General features: G+C 47.9%; 1 protein-coding gene across 1 annotated transcript in view; it reads left to right on the top strand.

Moving 5' to 3' along the window:
* The window catches only part of FAT2 (FAT atypical cadherin 2), a 61974-nt gene that overhangs the window by 22077 nt on the left and 13860 nt on the right, over positions 1-26037 (top strand). The window contains exons 9-18 of the mRNA XM_042948675.1: positions 348-4406; positions 5628-5824; positions 8215-8368; positions 10390-10623; positions 13099-13482; positions 15310-15524; positions 16784-16921; positions 17526-17669; positions 19804-20001; positions 23445-24255. Of these exons, the coding sequence (XP_042804609.1) occupies positions 348-4406; positions 5628-5824; positions 8215-8368; positions 10390-10623; positions 13099-13482; positions 15310-15524; positions 16784-16921; positions 17526-17669; positions 19804-20001; positions 23445-24255 (6534 nt within the window). The remainder of the gene's footprint in view (positions 1-347; positions 4407-5627; positions 5825-8214; positions 8369-10389; positions 10624-13098; positions 13483-15309; positions 15525-16783; positions 16922-17525; positions 17670-19803; positions 20002-23444; positions 24256-26037) is intronic.

Here is a 26037-nt window from a genome sequence, read left to right on the forward strand (position 1 = left end):
AGTCGCCACCGAAATACAGAGTGGAGTGTTCTTTTCCTACAAAGCCTAAGTTTCTTTCTTCACTTTCAAGACCTACAGCTTTGGTTTGTAGCTTAAGTTGTGACCCAAAGACTGAGTGATCATTGAAGTTGCCATTTATGGAGTAGCTACTAGGTGCCTTGTGTAAGGTATTTTATAAAATAGGTGTGTTCCCTATATACCATTTCATAACTAAATCCAGGATAGCACAGGATGTGGATTTTGTCCTGTCCACGTTTTGTGTGATAGCCTCTTTACTGATCTAGAAAGCCTACTTGGTATCTCTTGAACATGGGGTAAATTTCAGTTTGTCTTGTTTTTTGTTTCAGGGAACAGCGAGGGTTTCTTCAACATAAATGCCCTGCTAGGCATCATCACTCTGGCCCAGAAACTCGATCAGGCAAATCATGCCCGGTATAGCCTGACAGTCAAGGCAGAAGATCAAGGCTCCCCACAGTGGCATGACCTGGCTACAGTGATCATTAATGTTTACCCATCAGATAGCAGTGCCCCTATCTTTTCCAAAGCCGAGTACTTTGTCGAGATCCCTGAATCAATCCCTGTTGGTTCCCCAGTCCTCCTAGTGTCAGCTACAAGCTCCTCGGAAGTTACCTATGAGTTAAGAGAGGGAAACAAGGATGGTGTGTTCTCCATGAATTCATATTCTGGCCTCATTTCCACCCAGAAGAACTTGGACCATGAGAAAATTTCATCTTACCAGCTGAAAATCCGAGGCATCAATATGGCAGGAGCATTTACTGATGTCATGGCTCTTGTGTACATCATTGATGAAAATGACAATGCTCCCGTGTTCTTCAAGTCCGTGTTTGTGGGCCAAATTAGTGAAGCAGCTCCATTGTACAGCATGATCGTGGACGAAAACAACAACCCCCTTGTGATTCGTGCCTCTGACAGTGATGAAGAAGCTAATTCCTTATTGGTCTATGAAATTCTGGAGCCAGAGGCTTTGAAGTTTTTCAGAATTGATCCCAGCATGGGAACGCTGGTCATCATATCAGAGATGGATTACGAGAGCATGCCCTCTTTCCAATTCAGCGTCTACGTCCATGACCAAGGAAACCCCATCTTATTTGCACCCAGGCCTGTCCAGGTCACCATCAATGTCAAAGATGTAAATGACTCCCCTCCCAGGTTCTCAGATCAGGTATATGAAGTAGCAGTAGTGAAGCCTATCCATCGGGGTATGGAGCTCCTAATCGTGCAGGCCAACGATGATGACTCGGAAGTCACTTATGGCATCAAAACTGGCAATGCTGACGAAGCTGTTGCCATCCATCCCATCACAGGCCGTATATCTGTGTTGAACCCTGCTTTCCTGGGAGTCTCTCGGGAGCTCACCATCAGGGCTTCTGATGGCCTATATCAAGATACTGCACTGGTAAAAATTTCTTTGGCACAGGCTCTTAACACAAGCTTGCAGTTTGATCAGGTCATCTATAAGGCAACAGTGAAGGAGAATTTACAGGATAGAAAGGCACTGGTGATTCTTGGTGCCCAGGGCAATCATTTGAATGACACGCTTTCCTACTTCCTACTGAATGGCACAGATATGTTTCGGATGGTCAGGTCAGCAGGTGTGTTGCAGACAAGAGGTGTGGCATTTGACCGAGAACAGCAGGACACTTATGCGGTAGCGGTGGAATTGAGGGACAACAGGACCCCTCAGCGGGTGGCTCAGGCTCTGGTCAGGGTCTCTGTTGAGGATGTCAATGACAATCACCCTGAATTTAAGCATGCACCTTATTACACAGTTATCCAAGATGGCACAGAACCAGGGGATGTTCTCTGTCAGGTATCTGCCACTGATCAGGACTTGGGGGTAAATGGTGCTGTCACATATGCATTTGCAGAAGATTATGCATATTTTCGAATTGACCCCTATCTTGGGGACATATCACTGAAGAAACCCTTTGATTATCAAGCTTTAAATAAGTATCACCTCAAAGTCATTGCTCGGGATGGAGGCACCCCAACCCTCCAGACTGAGGAAGAGGTACTTGTCACCGTGAGAAATAAATCCAACCCGCTGTTTCAGACTCCTTACTACAAAGTGAGAGTGCCTGAAAATATCACACTCTATACCCCAATTCTCCACACCCAGGCCCGAAGTCCAGAGGGACTCCGACTCATCTACAACATCGTGGAGGAAGAGCCCTTGATGCTGTTCACCACTGACTTCAAGACTGGTGTTCTAACAGTAACAGGCCCTTTGGACTATGAGTCTAAGACCAAACACGTGTTCACAGTTAGAGCCACAGACACAGCTCTGGGGTCATTTTCTGAAGCCACAGTGGAAGTCCTGGTGGAGGACGTCAATGATAACCCTCCCACTTTCTCTCAATTGGTCTACACGACTTCAGTATCGGAAGGCTTGCCTGCCCAGACCCCTGTGATCCAGCTGTTGGCTTCTGACCAGGATTCAGGGCAGAACCGTGATGTCTCCTATCAGATTGTAGAGGATGGCTCAGATATTTCCAGATTCTTCCAGATCAATGGGAGCACAGGGGAGATGTCCACCGTTCAAGAGTTGGATTATGAAACTCAACAACACTTTCATGTGAAGGTCAGGGCCATGGATAGAGGAGATCCCCCACTCACTGGTGAAACCCTTGTGGTGGTTAATGTATCGGACATCAATGATAACCCCCCAGAGTTCAGGCAACCTCAGTACGAAGCCAATGTCAGTGAGCTGGCAACATGTGGACACCTGGTTCTTAAAGTGCAAGCTCTTGACCCTGACAGCAGGGATACCTCCCGCCTGGAGTACCTGATTCTTTCTGGCAATCAGGACAGGCACTTCTCCATCAACAGCTCATCAGGAATAATTTCTATGTTCAACCTTTGCAAAAAGCACCTGGACTCTTCTTACAATTTGAGGGTAGGTGCTTCTGATGGGGTCTTCCGAGCAACTGTGCCTGTGTATATCAACACTACAAATGCCAACAAGTACAGCCCAGAGTTCCAGCAGCATGTTTATGAGGCAGAATTGGCAGAAAATGCAAAGGTGGGAACCAAGGTGATTGAGTTGCTAGCCATAGACAAAGATAGTGGTCCCTACGGCACTGTAGATTATACCATCATCAATAAACTAGCAGGTGAGAAGTTCTCCATAAACCCCAATGGCCAGATCACCACTCTGCAGAAACTGGATCGGGAAAATTCAACAGAAAGAGTTATTGCTATTAAAGTCATGGCTCAGGATGGAGGAGGAAGAGTGGCCTTCTGCACCGTGAAGATCATCCTCACGGATGAAAATGACAACCCTCCACAATTTAAAGCATCTGAGTACACAGTGTCCATTCAATCCAATGTCAGTAAAGACTCCCCAGTTATCCAGGTGTTGGCCTATGATGCAGATGAAGGTCGGAATGCAGATGTCACCTACTCAGTGGACTCAGTGGAGGACTTGGATGAAGAGGTCATTGAAGTCAACCCAACTACTGGTGTTGTCAAGGTGAAAGAGAGCCTGGTGGGATTGGAAAACCGAGCCTTTGACTTAAAAATCAAAGCCCAGGACGGGGGGCCTCCTCACTGGAACTCTCTGGTGCTGTTACGACTTCAGGTGGTTCCTAATGAAGTATCCTTGCCCAAATTTTCTGAACCTTTGTATACTTTCTCTGCATCTGAAGATCTTCCAGAAGGGTCTGAAATTGGTTCTGTTAAAGCAGTGGCAGCTCAAGATCCAGTCATCTATAGTCTAGTGCAGGGCACCACACCAGAGAGCAACAAGGATGGTGTCTTCTCCTTGGACCGAAACACAGGAGTTCTAAAGGTGAGAAAGGCCATGGACTATGAGTCCACCAAATGGTACCAGATTGATTTGATGGCACATTGTCCCCATAATGACACTCCCTTGGTCTCCTTGGTCTCTGTCAATATCCAAGTGAAGGATGTCAATGACAATAGGCCTATCTTTGAGGCTGATCCCTATAAGGCTGTCCTCACTGAGAATATGCCAGTGGGGACCTCAGTCATTCAGGTGACTGCCAATGACCAGGACACTGGGAATGATGGCCAGGTGAGCTACAGGCTGCCAGTGGATCCTGGTAGCAATATCCATGAGCTCTTTGCCATTGACAGTGAGACTGGCTGGATCACCACACTCCAGGAGCTTGACTGTGAGACACGCCAGACCTACCGCTTTTATGTGGTGGCCCATGACCATGGAAGGACCATCCAGCTCTCCTCTCAGGTCCTGGTTGAAGTCTCCATTACAGATGAGAATGACAATGCTCCCCGATTTGCTTCTGAAGACTATAGAGGATCTGTGGTTGAGAACAGTGAACCTGGTGAACTCGTGGCCACTCTTAAAACCTTGGATGCTGATGTCTCTGAGCAGAACAGACAGGTCACCTGCTACATTACAGGTAAGAATACTTGTCTTGGAACGGCGGCACTGGGGTACATTGAAAAAAGTCTAGTAAGAGGTGCCCTAAGACACGGGTTTAAGTCCTGGCTCTGTGGCTTATTAGATTCCATTTATAGACTTGGCATGCCTATTCTCGTTCACTTCACAAGGATGCTGGTAAGATCTAATTTGAGAAAGCTCAGACAGCCCCCTGTAAATTGGAAAGTGTTTTGCAGAGAAGATCTCTTATTACTTTAGGTGAAGTAGAAAGAATAGAAGGGAGATACTTGTAACTGTTCTCAGCTTCTAGAGGATGGAGAAGGCATCAGTAGTCTTATGATCCCTGAAAACTCTGTCAGATGACTGTCCTTGTGGAGTGTATTCTGCCTAGAGCAAGTTGTGGATACCAGAAAGACTGCTTAAGTCAATCATAGGACCTAAGTGTTGGAGTGAAAACACTGATAGATATGATTCCAGCTCAGTCCCCTCATTTCACACACAGGAAAACCAAAGCCCAGATAGGGGCAGAAACTCAACCAAGGTCACACTCCAAGCCTGAGTCATATCTGGCATTAAAACCACACTCTACGAGCTGCTTTCCCTAGCAATAGATACCTACTGCAGACTTAAATTACCCCAATCCCTGTCCAGTGGCTGAACCAGCTAGCCAGTGCCCAAAAAGGAGCTTTTGTTTTGAATTTTTTAATGTTTATTTATTTTTTAGAGAAAGAGAGAGACAGAGCTGAGTGGGGGAGGGGAGGAGAGAGAGGAGACACAGAATCCGAAGCAGGCTCCAGGCTCTGAGCTATCAGCACAGAGCTGACACGGGGTTCAAACTCACGGATTGTGAGATCATGACCTGAGCTGAAGTCAGATGCTTAACCGACTAAGCCACCCAGGTGCCCCAAAATGGTGTTTCTTTATTTCTTGTATAGAATTGAAATTTACTTCCCTTTAACTTCCCCACAATGCCTTCCAAAGCACAAGAAATAGGAAATTTGCCCCTCAGCCACATATTTTAGAGTGGTGCTTCTCACGGTGATAATTCCATTTCATAGGAGGCCTTTGAAGCCAGAACCAAATAACTGACTCAATAGAAATATGGGCCCCTTATTCAGGGAGGAAAATTTTGTCTTTCCTAGAAATCCTGGAAAAAGTGTCACATGGGCAGCCACCTATGGCACAAAGCCTGGTTTATTCCTTTTCCTCAGCTCCTGGAAGCTCTGTTCCATCTTTTTAGAGGGAGACCCCCTGGGCCAGTTTGGCATCAGCCAAGTTGGAGATGAGTGGAGGATTTTTTCGAGGAAGACCCTGGACCGTGAGCACACAGCCAAGTACTTGCTCAGAATCACAGCTTCCGACGGCAAGTTCCAGGCTTCGGTCCTCGTGGAGATCTTTGTTCTGGACATCAATGATAACAGCCCACAGTGCTCACAGGTAAGGGCCGGGTAAGGGTGAGGTGGCAGTGGAGGCAGAAGAGGAAGGAGAAGGACTCGGGGGACTATCTCTGAGGCTGGCATCACTGACCAGCTCTTGCTTCTCCCCAGCTGGCCTCAGACTAGTGCCCTAGGCAGGGTTCATTCTAGGCAATTCCTTCCTTCGACTGCTGCCATAGGAATGTCACCAAGTTCTTTAGAACCCCTGGTCCATACCTTTCCCCCTATACTCCCTACGAAGGTCTACTTCCCTGCAAAATACATCCAGAAGTAAAGTAACTTCTTTATTCTCCAAGCACAATCTGCTGTGCCCAGGGGGGAAACCCCTCTTCCACTCAGCTTGTTAGCTTGGCTCATTACATCCAAAGAGACCTGCCCCCAGAGACACCCCGCACTGCTTTCATGCCCATATATACATATCCCCACACCTACATGGATAATACAGACCTTAGATGCCCTCCTCGAGGTTGTAAGTATACACAAACATGCAAGCAGGGCAGTTGCATTTTTGCTGAGGACTTCACTTAATTAAACCCTAAATTACTCTTGAAAACAAACGTTGAATCGTGGTGGTGGTGGTGGTGTGTGTGTATGTGCACGTGTGTGTATGTTGGGAAGAGAACTGTGTTCTTAGAGGACCTAAGCGAGTAATCATTGCCACGTAGCTTTGTGTTGAAACATATTTTTTACATTTCTTTATTTTTGGGAGACAGAAAGAGACAAAGCACAAGAGGGGGAGGGGCAGAGAGAGAGAAGGAGACACAGAATCTGAAGCAGGCTCCCGGCTCCGAGCTGTCAGCACAGAGCCCGACGCGGGGCTCGAACCCACGGACTGTGAGATCATGACCTGAGCCGGAGTCGGACGCTCAACCGACTGAGCCACCCAAGTGCCCCTAAACATATTTTTTAAAATACAGTAAATAATTCTTAACTTTGGTGATTTGCATTGCCTCAAAGTTTTCAGATAGAATTAAACTATTAACATTTTACTGTTATAACGTTTCAAGTTACAGTAATTCAAATTTACATAAAATCCAGCCATTCAGTATATACACATAAATACAAACTTACACATACTCACTCATGTACACACACACAAAGGATCGTCTACAACTCTACGTATACATGCAAATACCCATACTTATATGCACACAGATACATAAGCATATACCTGCATACACACAACATTCACCCATCTGTATACCCATCCAGACATGGAAATACACATATATAACTCACACAAACATACTTACATGTGCATTGCATATATATATGCACTTCACTTATTTGCACACATTGATGCAACACATACCTCATAACACAAAAAATACATATATCCCATCACCTTTTCTTCCTCTGTCTTCTACACACCAAATACAGAAAATCATAGTAGAAAAAGACAACCTATATTATCAGGTTGGAAATGGAAATGGAAATGGAAAATGCCTTTGTGGGATCCAAGATGACCACCTTTTGGGTCTCAGAAGGGCAGCCTTTCTTGGGGAGGATGGTGGCCATACTTTCTTCCTCTTTCCCCTTAACTATCCTTGCAACCAGCCTGCATCCTCCCCATGCTGGGAGAGGCCAGGACCAAGCTCGCCCTGGCCTTCCCAGAGGTGGTCAACTGCATCACTAGAGTCAGAGAAAAGAGGTCTGGGTGGCCATCTCTATACAGCCCACTCAGGCCCAAAGCCTCCACCCAGAGCAGGGTCTCACGCTCACCCACACACTGCAGTGGGGGAAACCAGTTTGCTTGGAACCTGTGCCCAGAGCCAGCAGGTAGAGGAACATTGGGCTTCTGGAGAGCTCCAGCCTCTCCCCTGTGCCATATCCCCTGCTATGAAGGTACCTGCAGTGAAGGGAGGATGGGGGCAGGCCCTAGGGGCTCTCAGGGTCCAGACCTGACTCAAACAGCCAAGGGTCTGTCTTGGGGTGTAGGCAGGTGAGCCTGACAGCATGGCCTCACCACAGAGACCAGGATGCCTGGCCTGGAGGGAGTGGCTTGACCTGACACCTTCCAGAATGCCTCACATCAGGCTCATCTCACCAACCTCCTCCAGAAGCCTCAAAGGACCCGTGTGGAGTAGGTGGAAGCAGGTCCTTCTAGCTCTGAGTGTGGGCTTTTGATGGTGGATCTTCTCTCTCATTCCCCATTAATTCTCTTTCTTTTCTGACTAGTCCTCTTGCCATCCTGCTCCTTGTTTGCAATCTCCGTTTTCCTTGCAGTTTCACCTTATTCTGTTTTAACCACGCCCTGCTTCCCTCTCTTCCCCTCTCCCCATCTTGCTCTCTGACCTCTCTCTCTCTGCTTCTCTCTCCCTCTCTGTCATTCTGCCTCTCTCTCAGTCAGGTGTATCTCCCACAATCTTCCTCTTTGTGTTCCATCTCCAGCTTCTCTATACTGGCAAAGTCAGTGAAGATATATCTCCAGGACACTTCATTTTGAAAGTCTCTGCAACAGACTTGGACTCCGAAACCAACGCTCAGATCACATATTCTCTGCATGGTCCTGGAGCAGATGAATTTAAGCTGGATCCTCACACAGGTGGGTTTCCTGAGCTGCGGGATCCAGCCAAGAACTTACTTAGTGAATACCAGTGACAAGTGCCATGCTAGGCTCCTTGGAGAAGAAGCAAGAATTCACTTGTCCATCCATCCATTCACTCAGCAAACATATTGGTACTATGTGCCAAGTATTGCACTAGATGGCGGGACATAATCAATAGACGGACGGGCTCTGGGTCTTATGGGAAAAGCAGTCATCAGATCAGTGGTTTGAATGTGCCGAGTTACGAAAAAACGCAAGATGCTAAGGGAAGGTTTGACGGGAGCAGGGAGAGAGCCCTGGGGGCAGAGTTAAGGGAGTAGTAGGGATGGACACTCAAGGAGAATTTAGACAAGGACCTTGTTTTAGGAGAGAGCACATTCATCTGAGGTCCTGATGCAAGGCCAGAAACTAGTGCACAGAGGGGAGGAGATAGGCCAAGGGTAGGGGTGGGGGGGGCACAAACTCCACCTTTAGAGCCATCAGAGGATTTAGGCAGGTGAGCTTCATGGTCAAGGACATGATCTCAAGACGTGTATGTTGCAGACCTCAAAATATTATTGTAGAAAATCCCAAGAGAGAAAGTCTATAGAAGTCTAGCCCAGGTCAGGCACGTAGTACGAGTTCAGTGGATGCAGTTGACATTGTCATTATTATTAGAGGACAAAGCCCAGAGCTGGAAGCAGAGAGCCCTGCAGGGTAGACCACCAATGCCTGGGAGAGGATGGGCTGTGAGAGTCTGATGGAGAAGACAGGATGGGGTCTGCTTCCTTTGGAAAAACAGCCGCACAGTGGGATCCCCATCCAGCTGCGATGGGGGAAGGTGTGGGCATGGGCAGCACAGAAGGCCCAGGCCACAGACGGCCAGCTGCTGACACTTGGCTTGAAACCAAGAGCTCAAAGGATGGCTTGGAGATTCCTGAGCAGGGAGGTGGCAGGTGAGAGTGGTGTCCCAGGAAGCTGTCTGGATAAATAGGAGACAACCTTGTCCTTTCTCATTCCAGCATGGGCGTGCTGAGTCACCCCAGGCAGGTTACCTAATCTCTCTCTGGGGCTGTTTGTTCAGCTGCAGGATGATTGGTGGGGTCTTAAAAAAACGGGGTGTTTTTTTCTAAATATGGAAATAATACATGCTCATTGTACAAAAATCCAAACACCGTGGGCGTGTATTATGCAGAAACTGGAAAGTCTGTATAATAATCAACCTCTCCCCAAAGAGAAGCACTCTAGAATACTATTTTGTGACTTGCTTTTTTTCACATAGCAACATCTTGGAGGTATTAACAAGGCATTACATAAAACTCTATCATAATTCTTTTTGGGTCGCACAGTATTTTACTGTATGGCTAATTCATAATATATCTAACCAGTCCCTTTTTGAAAGACATACAGGATATTTTCAGTATGTTGCTATTATAAACAGTGCTACAGAGAATATCTTTATACATACATTTTTATCCTTCGGTTGATTATTCCATAGGATATATTCTTAGATGTGAAATAGTGGGCCAAAGGATACTTTTTTTTTAATGTTTATTTTATTTTTGAGAGACAGAAACAGCACGAGCAGGGAAAGGGGCAGAGAGAGGGGGAGACACAGAATCTGAAGCAGGCTCCAGGCTCTGAGCTGTCAGCACCGAGGGGGCTTGAACTCACCTGTGAGATCATGACCTGAGCCAAAGTCGGACGCTTTACTGGCTGAGCCACCCAGGCGCGCCAAAGGATAAACACATTTTATGTGTTGGTAGAAATTGTCTAGTCGCCCTTTAAAAATGTTGTGCCTCTTTGTAGCTCATTGGTGAGAATCTGAAATTGGTGATGTGTTTGGGAGAATTAGGGAAGCAGGCAGGTGTGGGGCTGAGCTTCTTTCCTAACTGTATATACTCCCTTTTCTGACCCCTTTTTGTCACAGAGTGACAAAACTCTATGTCCCTGTGGTTGCCTTGCGTAGATACCTAGAAGGCATGTGCTGGAGGCATGTCCCCCAGAGAAAGCTCACTGGCTGTCGTTTCTCTGGCCAGGGGAGCTGACCACCCTTACAGCCCTAGACCGAGAGAAGAAGGATACGTACAGTCTTGTTGCCAAGGCGACGGATGGAGGCGGCCAGTCGTGCCAGGCAGATGTGACCCTCTACGTGGAGGATGTGAATGACAATGCCCCCCGTTTCTTCCCCAGCCACTGTGCTGTGGCTGTCTTCGACAACACCACGGTGAAGACCCCCGTGGCTGTGGTACTGGCCCGGGATCCCGACCAAGGTGAGGAGGAGAATGATTGGAGGCTCTTTGCTCATGGGGTCACCTGGGATGGGATGAGGGTTTGGCTCTCTGTGTGTTGCTCTGGGGCCTAGCAAGGACTCTGCCTCCTTGCTGAGTCTGCGAACACTTACAAGAGGAAAATGTCCACAACACCGCAAACCTAAGTGCTATGTGACAAAAGATTTGGGCAATGTTTTGAGGCCAGTACAGGGCATTTCAGCCTCATTGTTTGTCACTGGCACTTAGACCTGAGCCCTTTCAATGCTGCCATTTAACCTCAAGGACACTTTAAATACAAACATCTAATCTGAAATACACGAATCGGAATTATTCAACTCCAATGAATTTGCCACAAGAAAGGAATTTGGGGCACAAACTCTATTAAGCCTATTAAATTCTTTGATCAATTTTCTATATGATAAAGTGAAATCATTTTCAATATTTTACATCTTAACTTTAATGACATTATTTGCATTAAGGTTAATTCTTTTTTTTTTAATTTACAAGGCAAGTTTGATTCATGCATGAGTATTTGTTCCATATTGTACCAATTATAACTTCTGCCATCATAAAGTAGTGTGTGTGTGTGTGTGTATGTATATATGTATATATACATATATACATATATATATATATATATATATATATATATATATATATGTATACACACAGTGCATATGCCCAATTTTCTTAAGTTTTAGACAGGCATTGAAGGAGATGGAAGATTTTAAGGGGATCTAGGAGTTCAAGAGAGGGCAAATAGAGCAAAGTCATCTAATGGCTACCAGGCCCTACACAGTGCTCAGTTACCTAGTACTTGGACACTTCCTGGGACAGGAAGCTCCCTACTTCCTAGGCAACTGCTCGCCTGACTTTCAAGGTACCTCCCTACTTCCTAGCAGCTACCTACTGACCTTCCATGGTACCTCAGATAATTATCAAGTGCTACCTATTTTGAGTTGACACCTGTCGTTCCTGGTCCTGCCTTCTGTAGCCACACAGATCTAGACCCTCGCCCACGACAGCCTTTCTGAGGCCGGGAGGTGGTGATTACCTGCTCCAGCCCCAAGCTTTCCTTCCTGGATGAAGGAGACCTAGTTCCTTCAATTACATGCTTCCGATCATGCCTTCTTTCTAGGACACATCCCGTGGCGTTATACCAGTTTACCATTAACCCTTCAAAACTGTTATTATTCTAATCCAAATATTCCACCCAGATATTCCAAACGTGGCCTGACCAGAAGCTCCCTCTCTCTAGAAAAATGTATATATGGGGGAGTTCCATGGCACGCACATTTAATTTGTGTAAATCCAACTATTCTAATAGGCAGTTTCTGCCGTCATTCAACCGAAAGGGTGTGTGTCCCCATATGTGTGTGAGATATGAGACCCTCAGGCTCAGGGATGCACTCCTCCCATTGGGTGAGGATCTTGTAGCTGAGCCTTTGCTCTTCTTCCTGCACGTCAGCCCCTACACAAGCCAACTGCTTCAGCTAGTACACAACCAAAGAAAATAACAGAATCGGAGCCAAAGCTGGAGAAACACTGTGTGTTTTGATTTACTAAGAACTTTCCATACCCATGGAGATGTGTGTCTCCTTAGTGTTTTATTCAGACATAATTATAGACACCTAGGAAGCTGCAAAAATAGTACTGGGAGGTCCCTGCACGGTTCCCCCAGCTTCCCCCAGTGGTGGCATTTTAGCTGTAGCAGGAAATTGGGACTGGGACATTACTGGTAACTGGACTTTACTCCTTATTCAGATTTTACCAGTTTCTATATGCACTCATTTGAATGTGTGCATGTGAGCACACGTTTTTGTGTGTATGGTTCTATTCCATATCATTCCACATACAGTTTCATGTAACCACCACCATAACCAAGATACGGAATTGTTCTATCACAACCGAGCAACTCAACATAGATGGTTTTGACCTTGTACAATTTTCACTTTATGAGCTGATGTTAGACTCTAACCCCGCATAAACATTTACAGATAATTTCATGGGTTTGCAGATGTCCTACCCTCCAGAACCTTTCTATGAGGACTTGAAGCCCCTGGTGAAGAATCCCCTACAGAGAAGTTCTCACTCTTTTTTTTTTTTTTTAAATGTTTCTATTTATTTTTGAGAGAGAGACAGAGACAGAGACAGAGAGACAGAGCATGAGTGGGGGAGGGACAGAGAGAATGAGGGAGACACAGAATCGAAAGCAGGCCCCAGGCTCTGAGCTGTCAGCACACAGCCCCGATGCAGGGCTCGAATTCGTGAACCACGAGATCATGACCCGAGCTGAAGTCAGACGTCTGCTTAACCAATTGAGCCACCCAGGTGCCCCAATAGAGAGGTTCTCACTCTTAACACAGCCTGAGCAGGTTAGCTCTTATGGGGACCCTCCTCTTCAGGCCCTCCTGTGGCTAGAAATTTCACTGCAAGCAGGGCCAGAAGGAACCATGCCCTTGGTCTCCCCAACAGGTGCCAATGCCCAAGTGGTTTACTCTCTGACGGACTCTGCCGAAGGCCATTTTTCCATCGAGGCCACCACGGGTGTGATTCGGCTGGAGAAGCCGCTACGGGTCAAGCCACAGGAAGCACTGGAGCTCACCGTCCGTGCCTCTGACCTGGGCTCCCCGATACCGCTGTCCACACTGGGCACAGTCACCGTGTCAGTGGTAGGCCTCGATGATTACCTGCCTGTGTTCCTGAGCACTGAGCACAGCGTGCAGGTGCCCGAGGACGCCCAGCTTGGCACGGAGGTGCTGCGGCTGGCCACCCTCACTCGCCCCGGCGCCGAGAAGACCGGCTACCGTGTGGTCAGTGGGAACGAGCAGGGGAGGTTCCGCCTGGATGCCCGCACAGGTGAGCGAGCACCTGAGGTAGCCTCATCCCCTACATGCACTTACACACACAGGGTCTTGGGGAGCACTGGCTTCACATATGGGGGGTGTCCCCTGCAGACCCTCCCAGGGCAGAACTCCTTTGGCTCTGTGCATCTCTCCAGGTCCCATGTTCCTTCCTTTACCCCGGGGCCAGCCTATCTGGGGACCCCCTTTATTCCTCCGCATCCCCACCCAGGACCCTTGGCGACCCAGTCTTCTCCCACAGTTTGTAGCTTCATGCTCCCAGCTCAGGGCCACCTTCTGGAGGCTGAGGCCACTCTCTGTCTTCGGCTGCAGAGGCATGAAGCACTTGCTGGAATCTGGGGCATAAGCAGCCCAGGGCAGGGCCACCTGCTTCCCACCTCTAGCCCTCCCCAAATATCCCAGCACTAACCCCTCTCCCCTTATTCTTATGAAGAGAGAACTGGGGAACAGTCTCTTCTTTCCTCCTGGCCGCAGAAAAGTCTAAGTCAGACGCACAGAACCTCGTGGAGGGGCCTCAGAGGCTGCCCAGGTCAGATCCCTTTCCACAGCACCCCCGCAATGATACTCTCTACCTCCTAAAGCAGCTGCCTTGTCATTGAGCAGTATTTTTTAATGGCTGTACTATATAAAAAAATAGAACAGCATAATGAACCCCATGTTCCCATCACCTAGCTTCAGTAATTGTCAACATAGGCCAGTCTGATTTCATCTTTACCCTTTACCACCACCCCCATGCACACATATTGCATTTGGTTAGTTATTTTAATCTCTAACATTTTCCTCTCCTTCTTTATTTGCCGTGTGGTCTAACTAATGAAACGTGGGTCAGTGTCAGGCAGAACTTTTCTATTTTGGATTGACTAGTCGCTGTATCTTTATGATGTCATATATCTCTCTAGCCCTCATATTCCTTATAAGTCACATTTGGATGAAAGACCTTGATCAGGTTCAAGCTCAATTTTGTGGCAACAGTGCTTCAGAGATGAGGCTGTGCTGTACTTTGCACTATGGTGGGAGGCATATGATAACCGATGGTTTTTTTCTGAGGTTAAGACTGACAATGAGCTTTCATGTTGTGAACCTGACCCATCCATTATAGATGGATCCTTCTAATGGTTTTAGCAAACATTGATGATTATTTCCTAGATATATGATTTCATTAGGGGCAGAAAAGGGGCAGCCTTCTAATCTTATCATTCCTCGTTCATTTACTAACTAGAATTCTTTATAAAGAAGAGTTTTCTACCATTAAATATTTGGTTATCCAGGAACAGCTGGATACATCCTTCTTCTTTTCCAACTGTCAGAGAAATAAATCTACATCCTAGCAGTTCGTTGAGCAACTTGGAGTATTATAAAAGTCTTTGAAAACTAAGTTCTGTCATTTATTAGCTGGGCGAACTTGGGCAGCTCATTTACCTCGAGGGCATCAGTTGGCTCACCTAGAAAATGGGAACCACAAGTTCTTCCTGCTCTACAGAGTTATTACAGATCTACATGAGAGAGATTCAGTATTACAGATTTAAGTGAAATTTCAGTGAAATATTACAAAAATAAATGAGGGAAACAGTGCTGCTGAGAATGACAATAAGGGAAGTGAGAGGAGATGAAAGGGAAGAGGAAAGGAGGGTAATGGGGAAATAGAAAACAAAGATGGTGATGTAAGAGAGGAAGGAAGAGATGATGGAGGACAGGAAGGAGGAGATCTGTTTCTCCCAACCCTATTGAGCTGCCTCTCGTGGGGTTCAGCTCAAGACCCCTCAGCCCTCTGCCTTTGTGGCCCCAAGTGCTTCATTGCTCCCATTATCTCTTGTTTCTTCAGGGATCCTGTATGTCAACAGGAGCCTGGACTTTGAGACAAGCCCCAAGTTCTTCCTATCCGTAGAGTGCAGCCGGAAAGGCTCTTCCTCCCTCAGTGACATGACTACAATCGTGGTCAACATCACTGATGTCAACGAACACCGGCCCAGATTCCCCCAGGATCTGTACACCACAAGCGTCTTGGAGAACGCTGCCGTGGGTCATGTCATGCTCACAGTAAGGATCTGCAGCTTTGCCCTTTGGGAGGCATGGACTTGGGTGGGTTCTTATCGCCTCCTCCCCCAGATGTCTATGAGCATGGGTTAGTTAATCAGTTTGTATACTATAGACTTGATTCTGACTTGCAGCCACTTGGCCAAACTGTTTCTCATGACAGAGGGTCTCAGGGCCATGTTTGATAAGGTCTAGATCATGTATTGATAGAGCGGGGCATGGGAGAGGCCTTAGAGGGGGTCTCTGTCCAGAGGCGCCAAGGTCTGGGAAGGACCTGGTCACAGTGTGTGATATGGAGACTCAGTGTGGGGGGGGGAGGGGCACCAAATAACACTTCTTTGCATTCAAACATGTAATTGCTCCCTACTATATAGAGTGAAAACAAACTATATGCCCATATTCAAAGTTGACCATGACCTCTCCTTATTCTGCCTTCTGGTCTTATCTCCTTCTACTCTCTGACATGTATCCTATGCTCCAACCACGGAGGAAGATGTGCCTTTCCCCAAACAGCTTCTGCACTTTCATACATTCTGGGCTCATGTCTGGAGTGCTGGCTCCACTCCCAGAAACCCTTCTTATCCTTCTGGGACTCATGAATGCTTTGCTAATCTCCCCAGGTAGAATTTACCGCTGTGTTCTCTGTGCTCTCATAAAGCTGATCACACGTTTCCTCAAATCAGAATGACCCATAACATTACACATTAAACTTCCCGGTGGGCATATTCATTTTGGCATGCCCCTCACCTCCTAGTTCCGGACCTAGCATCCTGTCGGTATGAGTGAATGAGTACATGAATGAACCATGGCATGCTGAAATCTATCCTACGATATAAAATGAAGATGGGCGCCTGGGCGGCTCAGTCGGTTAAGCGGCCGACTTCAGCTCAGGTCATGATCTCGCGGTCCGTGAGTTCGAGTCCCGCGTCAGGCTCTGTGCTGACAGCTCAGAGCCTGGAGCCTGTTTCAGATTCTGTGTCTCCCTCTCTCTGACCCTCCCCCATTCATGCTCTGTCTCTCTCTGTCTCAAAAATAAATAAACGTTAAAAAAAATTTAAAAAAATAAATAAATAAATAAATAAATAAATAAATAAATAAAATGAAGAGATTCCTTTGGTAGGGATGACTGTGGCCCATGGGACTGCCACTCTGATGGCAATCATTGGAGGGGACACTCATCTGTTCCCTTTACACTCCCAGGGGCCAATATTCCCTCAGGTCCCTCTTGACCTCCATTCACAGCTACCCTCCCACTGCTGCAGGTGTCAGCCACTGATGAAGACGGACCTGTAAATAGTGCCATCACTTACAGCCTGGTAGGAGGGAACCAGCTCGGGCACTTCACCGTCCACCCCAAGAAGGGGGAGCTGCAGGTGGCCAAGGCCCTGGATTGGGAACAGGTGAGTCATGTGGGAGGGGCCCGACCCGAGCTCATCAGAGCAGAGGTATGGTCCCAGTGCAGGTCCAGAGAACTGTGGTCAGCACCCCATGCTGACTTCTCCAGACCTGCCCTCACTTGTTTTCTCTGTGTGGTCTCTGTGGCCTATGAGGCCAGACGTAGGAGAGGGACTAAGTGACCCTTAACCTCCCTTAGAGGAGCTCAGGCTAGCTTCTTACTATTGACAAGGAGCCATTAGATAATAAATCAACAGTAATAAATCAATAATAAATTCTTGTTTACTGAGCACCTGCTCTGTGCCAGGAACTTTGCTAAGTGCTTTACATACACTTGGTCCTTAAAATAATCCTAGGGCGTGGGTCCCAATAATCTCACAGATGTTTAGTCACCTTCTCCATGTCTCACAGCTAGGAAATGGTTCAACTGGAAATCAAACCTATTTCTTCCTGTCTCCAAAACCTGGACCCTAAAAGAGTATGTACGGGCAATGGAGGCAGGCATAGCGGAGCGTCTCCATCTTATTTTGGGGAAAACATTAGTGATGAGTCATGGGGCAGAACTGAGGGGTCTTGTTGCTAACTCTCTACCGGCATCTTGCTATACAGACTTCTAGCTATTCCCTGAGGCTCCAAGCCACAGACAGCGGGCGGCCCCCGCTGCATGGGGACACAGACATCGCTATCCAAGTGGTTGATGTCAATGATAATCCACCGAGGTTCTTCCAGCTCAACTACAGCACCTCCGTCCAGGTACGCTTGAGCTTCCAAAGACATCTTGAAGCCTTCCTCCCTTCATCTCCCTCCTAGTGGAGGGTGCTCACCACTGATATCAGTTCATCCAAACATGGGCTGTGACCTTGCCAACTGATATCCCTAATGGCAACACAGCCTGCAAAAGGGGACTATGAATCACAGCATTAACAAATAATCGGGCAATGTGCTAGGCACTTGCACATCCATTACCTCATTTGGGACCTGCATAGCTGCATGAAACAGGTAGTACGGTAACCACTGCCCCCCGCCCCCTTATTCGTGGTTTTGCTCTCTGTGGTTTCAGCCAGGCTGACCCCTAGTCAGTCAAGGTCCAGAAGCTGGTGATCCCCTTCTGACATATCATCAGAAGGTCAGTAGTAGCTTAATGTACATCACACAGGCTGTGTGCTTATGTCGTTCATCTTACGTCACTTCATCATGTAGGCATCTTACTATCCTCACATGGTCACAAGAAGAAGGGTGAATACAGATACTTAGAGAGAGAGACCACACTCACATAACTTTTATTAGAGTATATTGTTATAATTTTCTATTTTATCATTAGTTATTGTTGTTAATCTCTTATTGTGCCTCATTTATAAATGAAACTTTATCGTAGGTATGTATGTATAGAAAAAAATCCCAGTATATACAAGGTGTGGTTACTATCCATGGTTTTTGGCATCCACTGGGGATGTTAGAACATATCACCAAGGATAAGGAGGCCTACTCTGTCCACTTTACAGGTTTTAAAATGGAGGTGCAGAAATGTGCCATTGTTAGAATGTGGCAAATCTGGGATTTACATGCAGAAGATTTTCCAGATCTCATTCTATTTTCATCATACTGATGGTTTACAAATGGGATTTGAAGAGGGCCTAGGGAATTGTGACCATAAGAGGTGAGGGAGGTGAGGACGAGGATAAGACGGCAGAATCATGGGTCCTGCTATGTATCAGCCAGAGTCATTCACTTGTTTGTATATTATGAGTATTAGGTAGGATGCTTTGACTGCCAATAACAGATTATCTTACTAAAACCTTGTTAAATAATAAAGATTTATTTCATGTAACAAAAGGTATGATGGTGGGAAGTTCTACTCCAGAATTGGTTATTTCATCAGAAAAACAGTATCACAGCTTTCAGCTGGCTTCTTTGGAATTCCCTCACCTTCTTTCTCATGGTTACAAAATGGCTGCTGCAGCTCCAGCATCACATCCTTGTCTAACCATCTTCAAAGGCAAACAGAAGGGGACTTCCCCCCACTCTGTTTTTAGCAAAGAAGAAAACTTCTTAAAACCTTCATCTGGTTGACTTCTCCAATGATCAGAATCAGATTACATGATCAACATTAAACCAAAAACGCACTTGAAATCAGATTTTATAACTGACTTAGACCAATCATAGTCCATCTCTTCTTAATAAGGACACAACTTTTCTGAGATACGGCCACCCCACACCTGAACAAAAGTCAGGTTTTGTAAGAAAGGAAGGAAGGAATGTCTATTGGATAGGCAACCATTAGTTTCTGTCCATCGGATTTCTGTTCATAGATAGGACTTTGTTGCAAAAAGACAGTGAACCACCACTGTGTTATAGATACTGAATTCCCATGTTATGGAGCAAAGACTGGAACAGTACCCAGGAAATCTATTTTTTAGTTGAATTCCTACTCGTTTTTAAATGTTCTCATTGAGTGGCTGTTCCATTGGTCTTCTAAACAGGAAACCATTTATAAGTGTTCAGTTGACCCTACGAATCACAAAATTTCCACGTGGATCCCAGGCGCTTACGAATTTATATACGTGAATCGCCAGCTGTGTGAACTTGCACAAGTCACCTTCTGTAGGATAAGGGGACTCTAGGGACCCTTCTGGCCTCCAAGGGCTTTGTTTCTAAGACCCAGCACCGCCCTCAGAAAGCTCTTGGTCAAGATTGGCGGAGCCAACAACTAATTCAGAGGCTGGCAGAACGAATGAATGAATGAATGAATGACAGCTCGAGGTCCAGGCATGGCCTGAGAGCAGCCAGAGTGCTGAGGACTCAGCCCAGAGGAGGGGACCCAGAAAGATGCAAAAGGAAGGACTGGAATTCATTTTGCTCTTTGATTTCCTGTCACTCTCTGTCTCAGGAGAACTCACCCATTGGCAGCAAAGTCCTGCAGTTGATCCTGAGTGACCCAGACTCCCCCGAGAACGGCCCCCCCTACTCATTCCGAATCACCAAGGGGAATGATGGCTCTGCCTTCCGAGTGACCCCTGATGGATGGCTGGTGACCACCATGGGCCTGAGAAAGAGAGTCCAGGAGTGGTATCAGCTTCAGATCAAGGTGAGAGCTGTGTTGGGCCACTGGTGGTGACCATGGGGACAGTAATGTGCCGGCAAAAGCTCTGCCAGTGCTCCTATTATTAGGGGGAAGTGTACAGAGCTCGCACTAGGTGCTGGGCCCTGGGTTAAGTTCTCCACGGGTCTCATTGCATTAAATCCTCTCAATGGGCTTTACAGATGTAGCAACTGAGGCACAGGGAGCTTGAGCGACTGGCTTAAAGCAATACTGCTAATAAGTGGCAGAGGTGGGTTGCTCCAGACCAAACACTCTGACCCTAGAGCCTAAGCTCTTAATTCCTACACTGCCTCCAGGCAGAAGCATACCCTCACTCTGGCTCTAACTCCCTGAGCCAGAACAGCTCTCTGAACCTCACAGAAATTGGTGTGGGGTCCAAACTGGAGAACATACATACGTGTGAAGGGGATTACGGTGATGTTGCAAAGGGCAGCCCGAGAACAGCCAAAGTAAAGTGGTCAAGATGGTGGTTAAAGGTTTCTTCTTCATTTAATTCCCTCAAAATCCCTTTCTTAAATCTCAAGTCACAGTGGATCCTATTGTGCTGTGAACTTCTTCCCTGGGATCAGGATGACGGATCCATCCATTCATCCAGCCAGCCAGTCAGTCATTCACTGAGTCTTTGAACAAATATTGAGCACCCATCACGTGTCAGCCCCTATGCTTGCTGCTAGTAATGTAGCAGGCGGAAAGAAGGGGATGGTCCTCATGGGCTTTTGATTCCAATCACGGAGATAAACAATAAACAGATGAAGAAAGAAAGTGACGAGAGGCTCACAGGGCACAGGGGAGACATATTCAGAGGATGGCTGCCCTCACGAGGAGGGGACCTTTGAGCTGGGACCTGAGAAGTGAGCTGTGTGAAAATGGGCAGGAAAGTGTCACAGGCAGGAACAAGATGAGCCAATGTCTCAAGCCAAGAGTTCAAGCTCTGGAACAAGCGCTTGAAGTGGCCTCAGATGGAGCTAATGTGGTCGGCGTGGTGATCTATAATGGGAATAAGCTGAAGACATGGGGTGGCTGGGTCATGGAGGTCTCATAGCTTGGGTGACCGTACTACGTGAGGTCCAAACTGTGATGCTCTTGAGAGGGAGAGAGGCGCTAAAAACATTCATTGGCGATCATTGAGCCACAACAGGATCAATTAGTGAAAATCAAGACTGACCCGGGCAAACCAGAAAGTAGAGCCAATCCTAACTATAAGCCTTGGTATTACTTTTATTACTACTTCCAATCCCAGCTGGAGCCAATGGTGCTGAAACCTTGAGCTGATAATGAAGACGCAGGAAGTGGATAGATTAGGGACAAGCTCTGCATGGAAATAAACAGGAGTTGGTTATAGATTAGAAACGGGCGGGGGGGGGGGAGAAGAATCAGGGGTGACTCCCAGGTTCCTGGCTCCAGTGAAGACTGGGTGGTGGGGCCACTTATGAGGCTGGAAAGATGGTGGGGTGGGGGAAGAACAGGTTTATGGGGTAAAGTGAGGATCCTGTTTTGCACCGGTCACCTTTCAGGTGCCCATGAGACATCTAAGTGTCCAGCAGGTCGTTGGGAATGAGAATCTGCAGCTCAGCACACAGGTGTGGGCTAATGTAGAGGGTTCTCAAAGCTCAGGGCATATGGACATGACTGCCTAGGGAGAGATGAAAGAGAACAGCTTCCTGAACTCTGTTTCTTGACCCAGACAATCGCTCGGTAACTATCGGCATCACCATCTCCTGCATTTGTCCTGTATTTCCACTTTCGTTCACTGGGAGGTACTAGAGGCCAGCAAAAAAACAGGCTGTGGACGCAGGTAGTTCAGATTCTGCTCGGGACTTAACCTGCTGTGTGACCTTCGGCGAGTTACTTGACCTCTCTGAGCCTCAGTTATACCTGTTGTAAAATGGGAGATTTCGTGGCATCTATCTCGTAAGAAAGGCTAGGGTTTGGGTTAGTGTTGATATGCTATCTCATATATGCATCGGAAACATTTAAAAGTGACTGGCACACAGTTTTGCGCACAGTGATGCCAGCTGTATATTATACTTAGCAGTAGTCTTAACCACTGTCTTTGCTATTGATGACCTCATCTGTGTTGCGCACAAATCCCAGTAGTAGGTGTCATTTCACAACCTTCTCCCCCCATTCAAAGCACGGGAATAAGATATGACTCTAGAGAAAGTTGTGGAGGCCCTGGGCTGACAGCTGTGAAAATGATAACGTCCCTGAGGAGAGGAAGGATACTTCGTTCTTGCTAATCTGGACACAAAGTTGCAGGGATGTTTGGCAAAACGTGAAAGGAAAAAGGCATTTTTTATTTACATTCTCTTCCTTGCTTAACTGAGGTCACGGCATGGCCTTGTTAAAACCTTCGTGGCTTTTCATTGCCTCTGACATAAAACCTGACCTTGTGCTCCTCAGCCCGTAAGTGACCGGGCGGCCTCCCTCGAGCCCTCCTCTGCCCTCAGCCCTGCCCACTCGCTCCAGCAGCCGGGGCCCCTTTCTGCTTGGTCGAGCTCATCACGCTCTTTCCCCCGAGGGCTTGACGCTTGCTGTTCCCTGTGTCACCTGCTCTTCTCACCTCTCCTCACCCCTCAGGACTCAGCTCCTCAGAGATGCCTCCCCTCCCACCTGATCTGGGTTAGGTCCCTTTCACTCTTCACATCTCTGCCCCATGCTCTGGTGATTTCCTTCACGGTACCTCCTCCGAGTCTGACATTCCCTTGTGTATTTAGTGATGTATCTATTGTCTCTGGCCCGGGGAAAGGACTCAGCGAGTATCTGTTAGCTGAGGGACAAAGGCCCACTCCAACCCCAATCACATAGTAAAGGGGTGTCCAAGGAGAACCTCCTTAGGCTGACAGGAACCACGAAGGATGCACATAGGAATCACGAAGAGACATGTGATGCGTCGCTTAAGGAAGGAGACGGGGCACCTGGGTGGCTCAGTCGGTTGAGCATCCGACTTTGACTCAGGTCATGATCTCGCGGTTCATGAGTTCGAGCCCCGCACTGGGCTCTGTGCTGACAGCTCGGAGCCTGGAGCCTGCTTCAGATTCTGTCTCCCTCTTCCTCTGCCCTTCCCTGCTGGTGCTCTGTCTCTCAATAATAAATAAACATTAAAAAATTTAAAAAAAGGAAGGAGACAGAACGAGGGACGTTGGAGAGGAAGGAGGCTCGCGTTCGAGTGGCCAGAGAGACTTAGGAAGAGGCTCAGAGAGATGTCAAATGAGGAAAGGGAGCTCAGCTTTACCATGTGGTAGGGGATGGAACTCCCTCCACAAAACCTCCGGTGCGTTTGGAGTCCTTGTTTTCTTTTTCACCTCTGACAGCGCGTTGAGCCTGCCCCCTGAGCGGAGAGACCAGGCTGCCCAAGGAGGCCCGGCCTGGTCTGGGCCACCGACAGCTGCAGCCCATGGTGACGGCAGTGCCCGTTCTGTCCACAGGTGTCAGACAGCGGCATCCCTCCCCTCTCGTCCTCAACGTCCGTCAGAGTCCACATCACGGAGCAGAGCCACTACCCACCCTCAGCCCTGCCACTGGAGATCTTCATCACCGTCGGGGAGGAGGAGTTCCAGGGGGGCATGGTGGGCAAAATCCACGCCACGGACCGAGACCCTCAGGACACACTGACCTACAGCTTGGCAGGAGAGGAGACCCTGGGCAGGCACTTCTCGGTGGGCGCAACCGATGGCAAGATTATTGCCACCCAGGGCCTGTCTCGCGGCCGCTATGCTTTCAACGTCACCGTCGATGACGGGACCTTCGCCACCACTGCTGGGGTCCACGTCCACGTGTGGCACGTGGGGCGGGAGGCTCTGCAGCAGGCCCTGTGGATGGGCTTCCACCAGCTCACCCCGGAGGAGCTGGTAAGTGACCACTGGAGGAACCTGCAGAGGTTCCTCAGCAACAAACTGGACATCAGACGAGCTAACATCCACCTGGCCAGCCTTCAGCCTGCAGACACCACGGCTGGGGTGGACGTGCTCTTGGTCTTTGAGGGGCATTCTGGAACCTTCTACAAGCTCCAGGAGCTGGCATCCATCATCACTCGCTCGGCCGAGGAGATGGAGCAGTCGGTGGGAATTCAGATGAGGTCAGCCATGCCCGTGGTGCCCTGCCAGGGCCCGAGCTGCCAGGGTCAAAGGTGCCAAGAGACGGTGCACCTGGACCCCAGGGTGGGACCCACCTACAGCACAGCCAGGCTCAGCATCCTGACCCCGCGGCACCGCCTGGAGAGGAGCTGCTCTTGCAATGGTGAGTGACGGGCTTCTCCAAGACACCCAGCACTGCGGGGCTCAGCCAGACTGGCTCTGGGGGTGGAGATCCCAGGGAGGCCCCGGGGGGTAGTGAGAGGGGGGGTTTTAACAGAGCTAAAGGCCACAGTCTACAGGCCACCGCGAGACAGGTGGCAGCCTCCCCAAATCTAGTCATGGAACAGCACCCCATTCCCGGCCACTTTTTGGAGTTTTGAAAATAATAGTCAGGAATCAAGAGGCAAGTAAGTAGCAGGATGGCTAAGAGCAGACTCTGACATCAGACTGCCTGGGTTTGAATCCCAGCTCTGTCCCTTGCTCGCCAACTAACCTTAGGAAAATGATCTAGCCTCTCCGTGCCTTTGGGCGGTTAGAGGAATTAAATGAGTGTTAAATGTCAAGGGCTTGCTAAAAAAAAAAAAAAAAAAAAAAAAAAAAGAACCAAATAGAAATGAAAAAATAAAATAAAATAAAAATAACAAATAAGGGGCACCTGGGTGGCTTGGTCGGTTAAGTGTCCGACTTCGGCTCGGGTCATGATCTCATGGTCCATGAGTTCGAGCCCCACGTCGGGCTCTGTGCTGACCGCTCAGAGCCTGGAGCCTGTTTCAGATTCTGTGTCTCCCTCTCTCTCTGCCCCTCCCCTGCTTGCGCTCTGTCTCTCTCTCTCTCTCTCTCTCTCAAAAATAAACATTAAAAAAAAAAGTGCCTGACATACAGACAGTGGTCAGTAAACATGAGTTACTGCTACTTCTACTGTTATTCCTGCTATAGCGTGCTGCTTATAATCTCAAGATTTAGACTAGACAGCTCAGGTTCAAACCCCAGCTCCACCTCTTGCTAGCTGTGTGACCTTAGGTGGGTTGCCAAATCCTCTGAACTGTAGTTTCTCAACTATAAGATAATGAAAATATTACCATCTGCCTTCTGGAGTAGGTTTGAGAGTAAATTATTTAATGGATATAAAAGCACTTAACCTTGGCCAGGCCCATCATAAGCACCCCGTCAGTGATGGTTGCCATTCACACGGTGGCGGTGGTTGCTAGAAGGACTCTGCTGTGCGCCAGGCACTGTGTCTACGTTACCTGAACTGACTGTCACCAACACCCTGAGAAGCAGGGTCACCAGATCCAACTACAGTGGAAACTGAGGGATGGGGATTGTGTTGGTTTGCTCGACGCTGTACAGCCTCCAAAGAAGGGCTGGTTAATTAAATAGCCATGTGTCCTACTCTAAAGCTTGAGCTCTTTACCGCAACCCACAGGAAGTTAGTTTTCTGATTAGACTCAACTCCAGCACCCCTGGCGTCAAGAATCAGTGCTCTGGACCAGCTTGGGGATGTTGGCAAAGGGAAAACGGCATCGCCTCCCCTTCACCATCGCCCCCTGCCTGGCCTGGCCTACCTTTATGGGTCTCCCCAGTTTGCATTAGGGAAATTCTTTCTCCAAAGATTTGTGGGCTTTTTCTAGGTCCCACTGTATTCAGGCTGGGTGAGCTACTCTGGGTGGGTGTGGGAGGGAAGGGTTTCCCTTCTCTGTCTCTTGCCCCAGGGTTGCCTGCAGGGAACGCTGTGCTGGCCGAAGGTTCTCTTGCGGTCACCTGGCACCAGACAGCGGAGGTTCTAAAATTCATGCTTATTCAGAATCATCTGGGGAGTGTGTTTTTAAAGAGAACTGCTCCTGCGTATCACCTCCAGAGTCTGTTATTCAGAAAGTCTTGGGTGAGGCCTAGAATTGGCATTTTTTAAATAAAGTTTTTAGGGGCGCCTGGGTGGCTCAGTCGG

Source organism: Panthera leo, chromosome A1 (genome assembly GCF_018350215.1).
Source record: "Panthera leo isolate Ple1 chromosome A1, P.leo_Ple1_pat1.1, whole genome shotgun sequence".
Lineage (NCBI taxonomy): Eukaryota > Metazoa > Chordata > Mammalia > Carnivora > Felidae > Panthera > Panthera leo.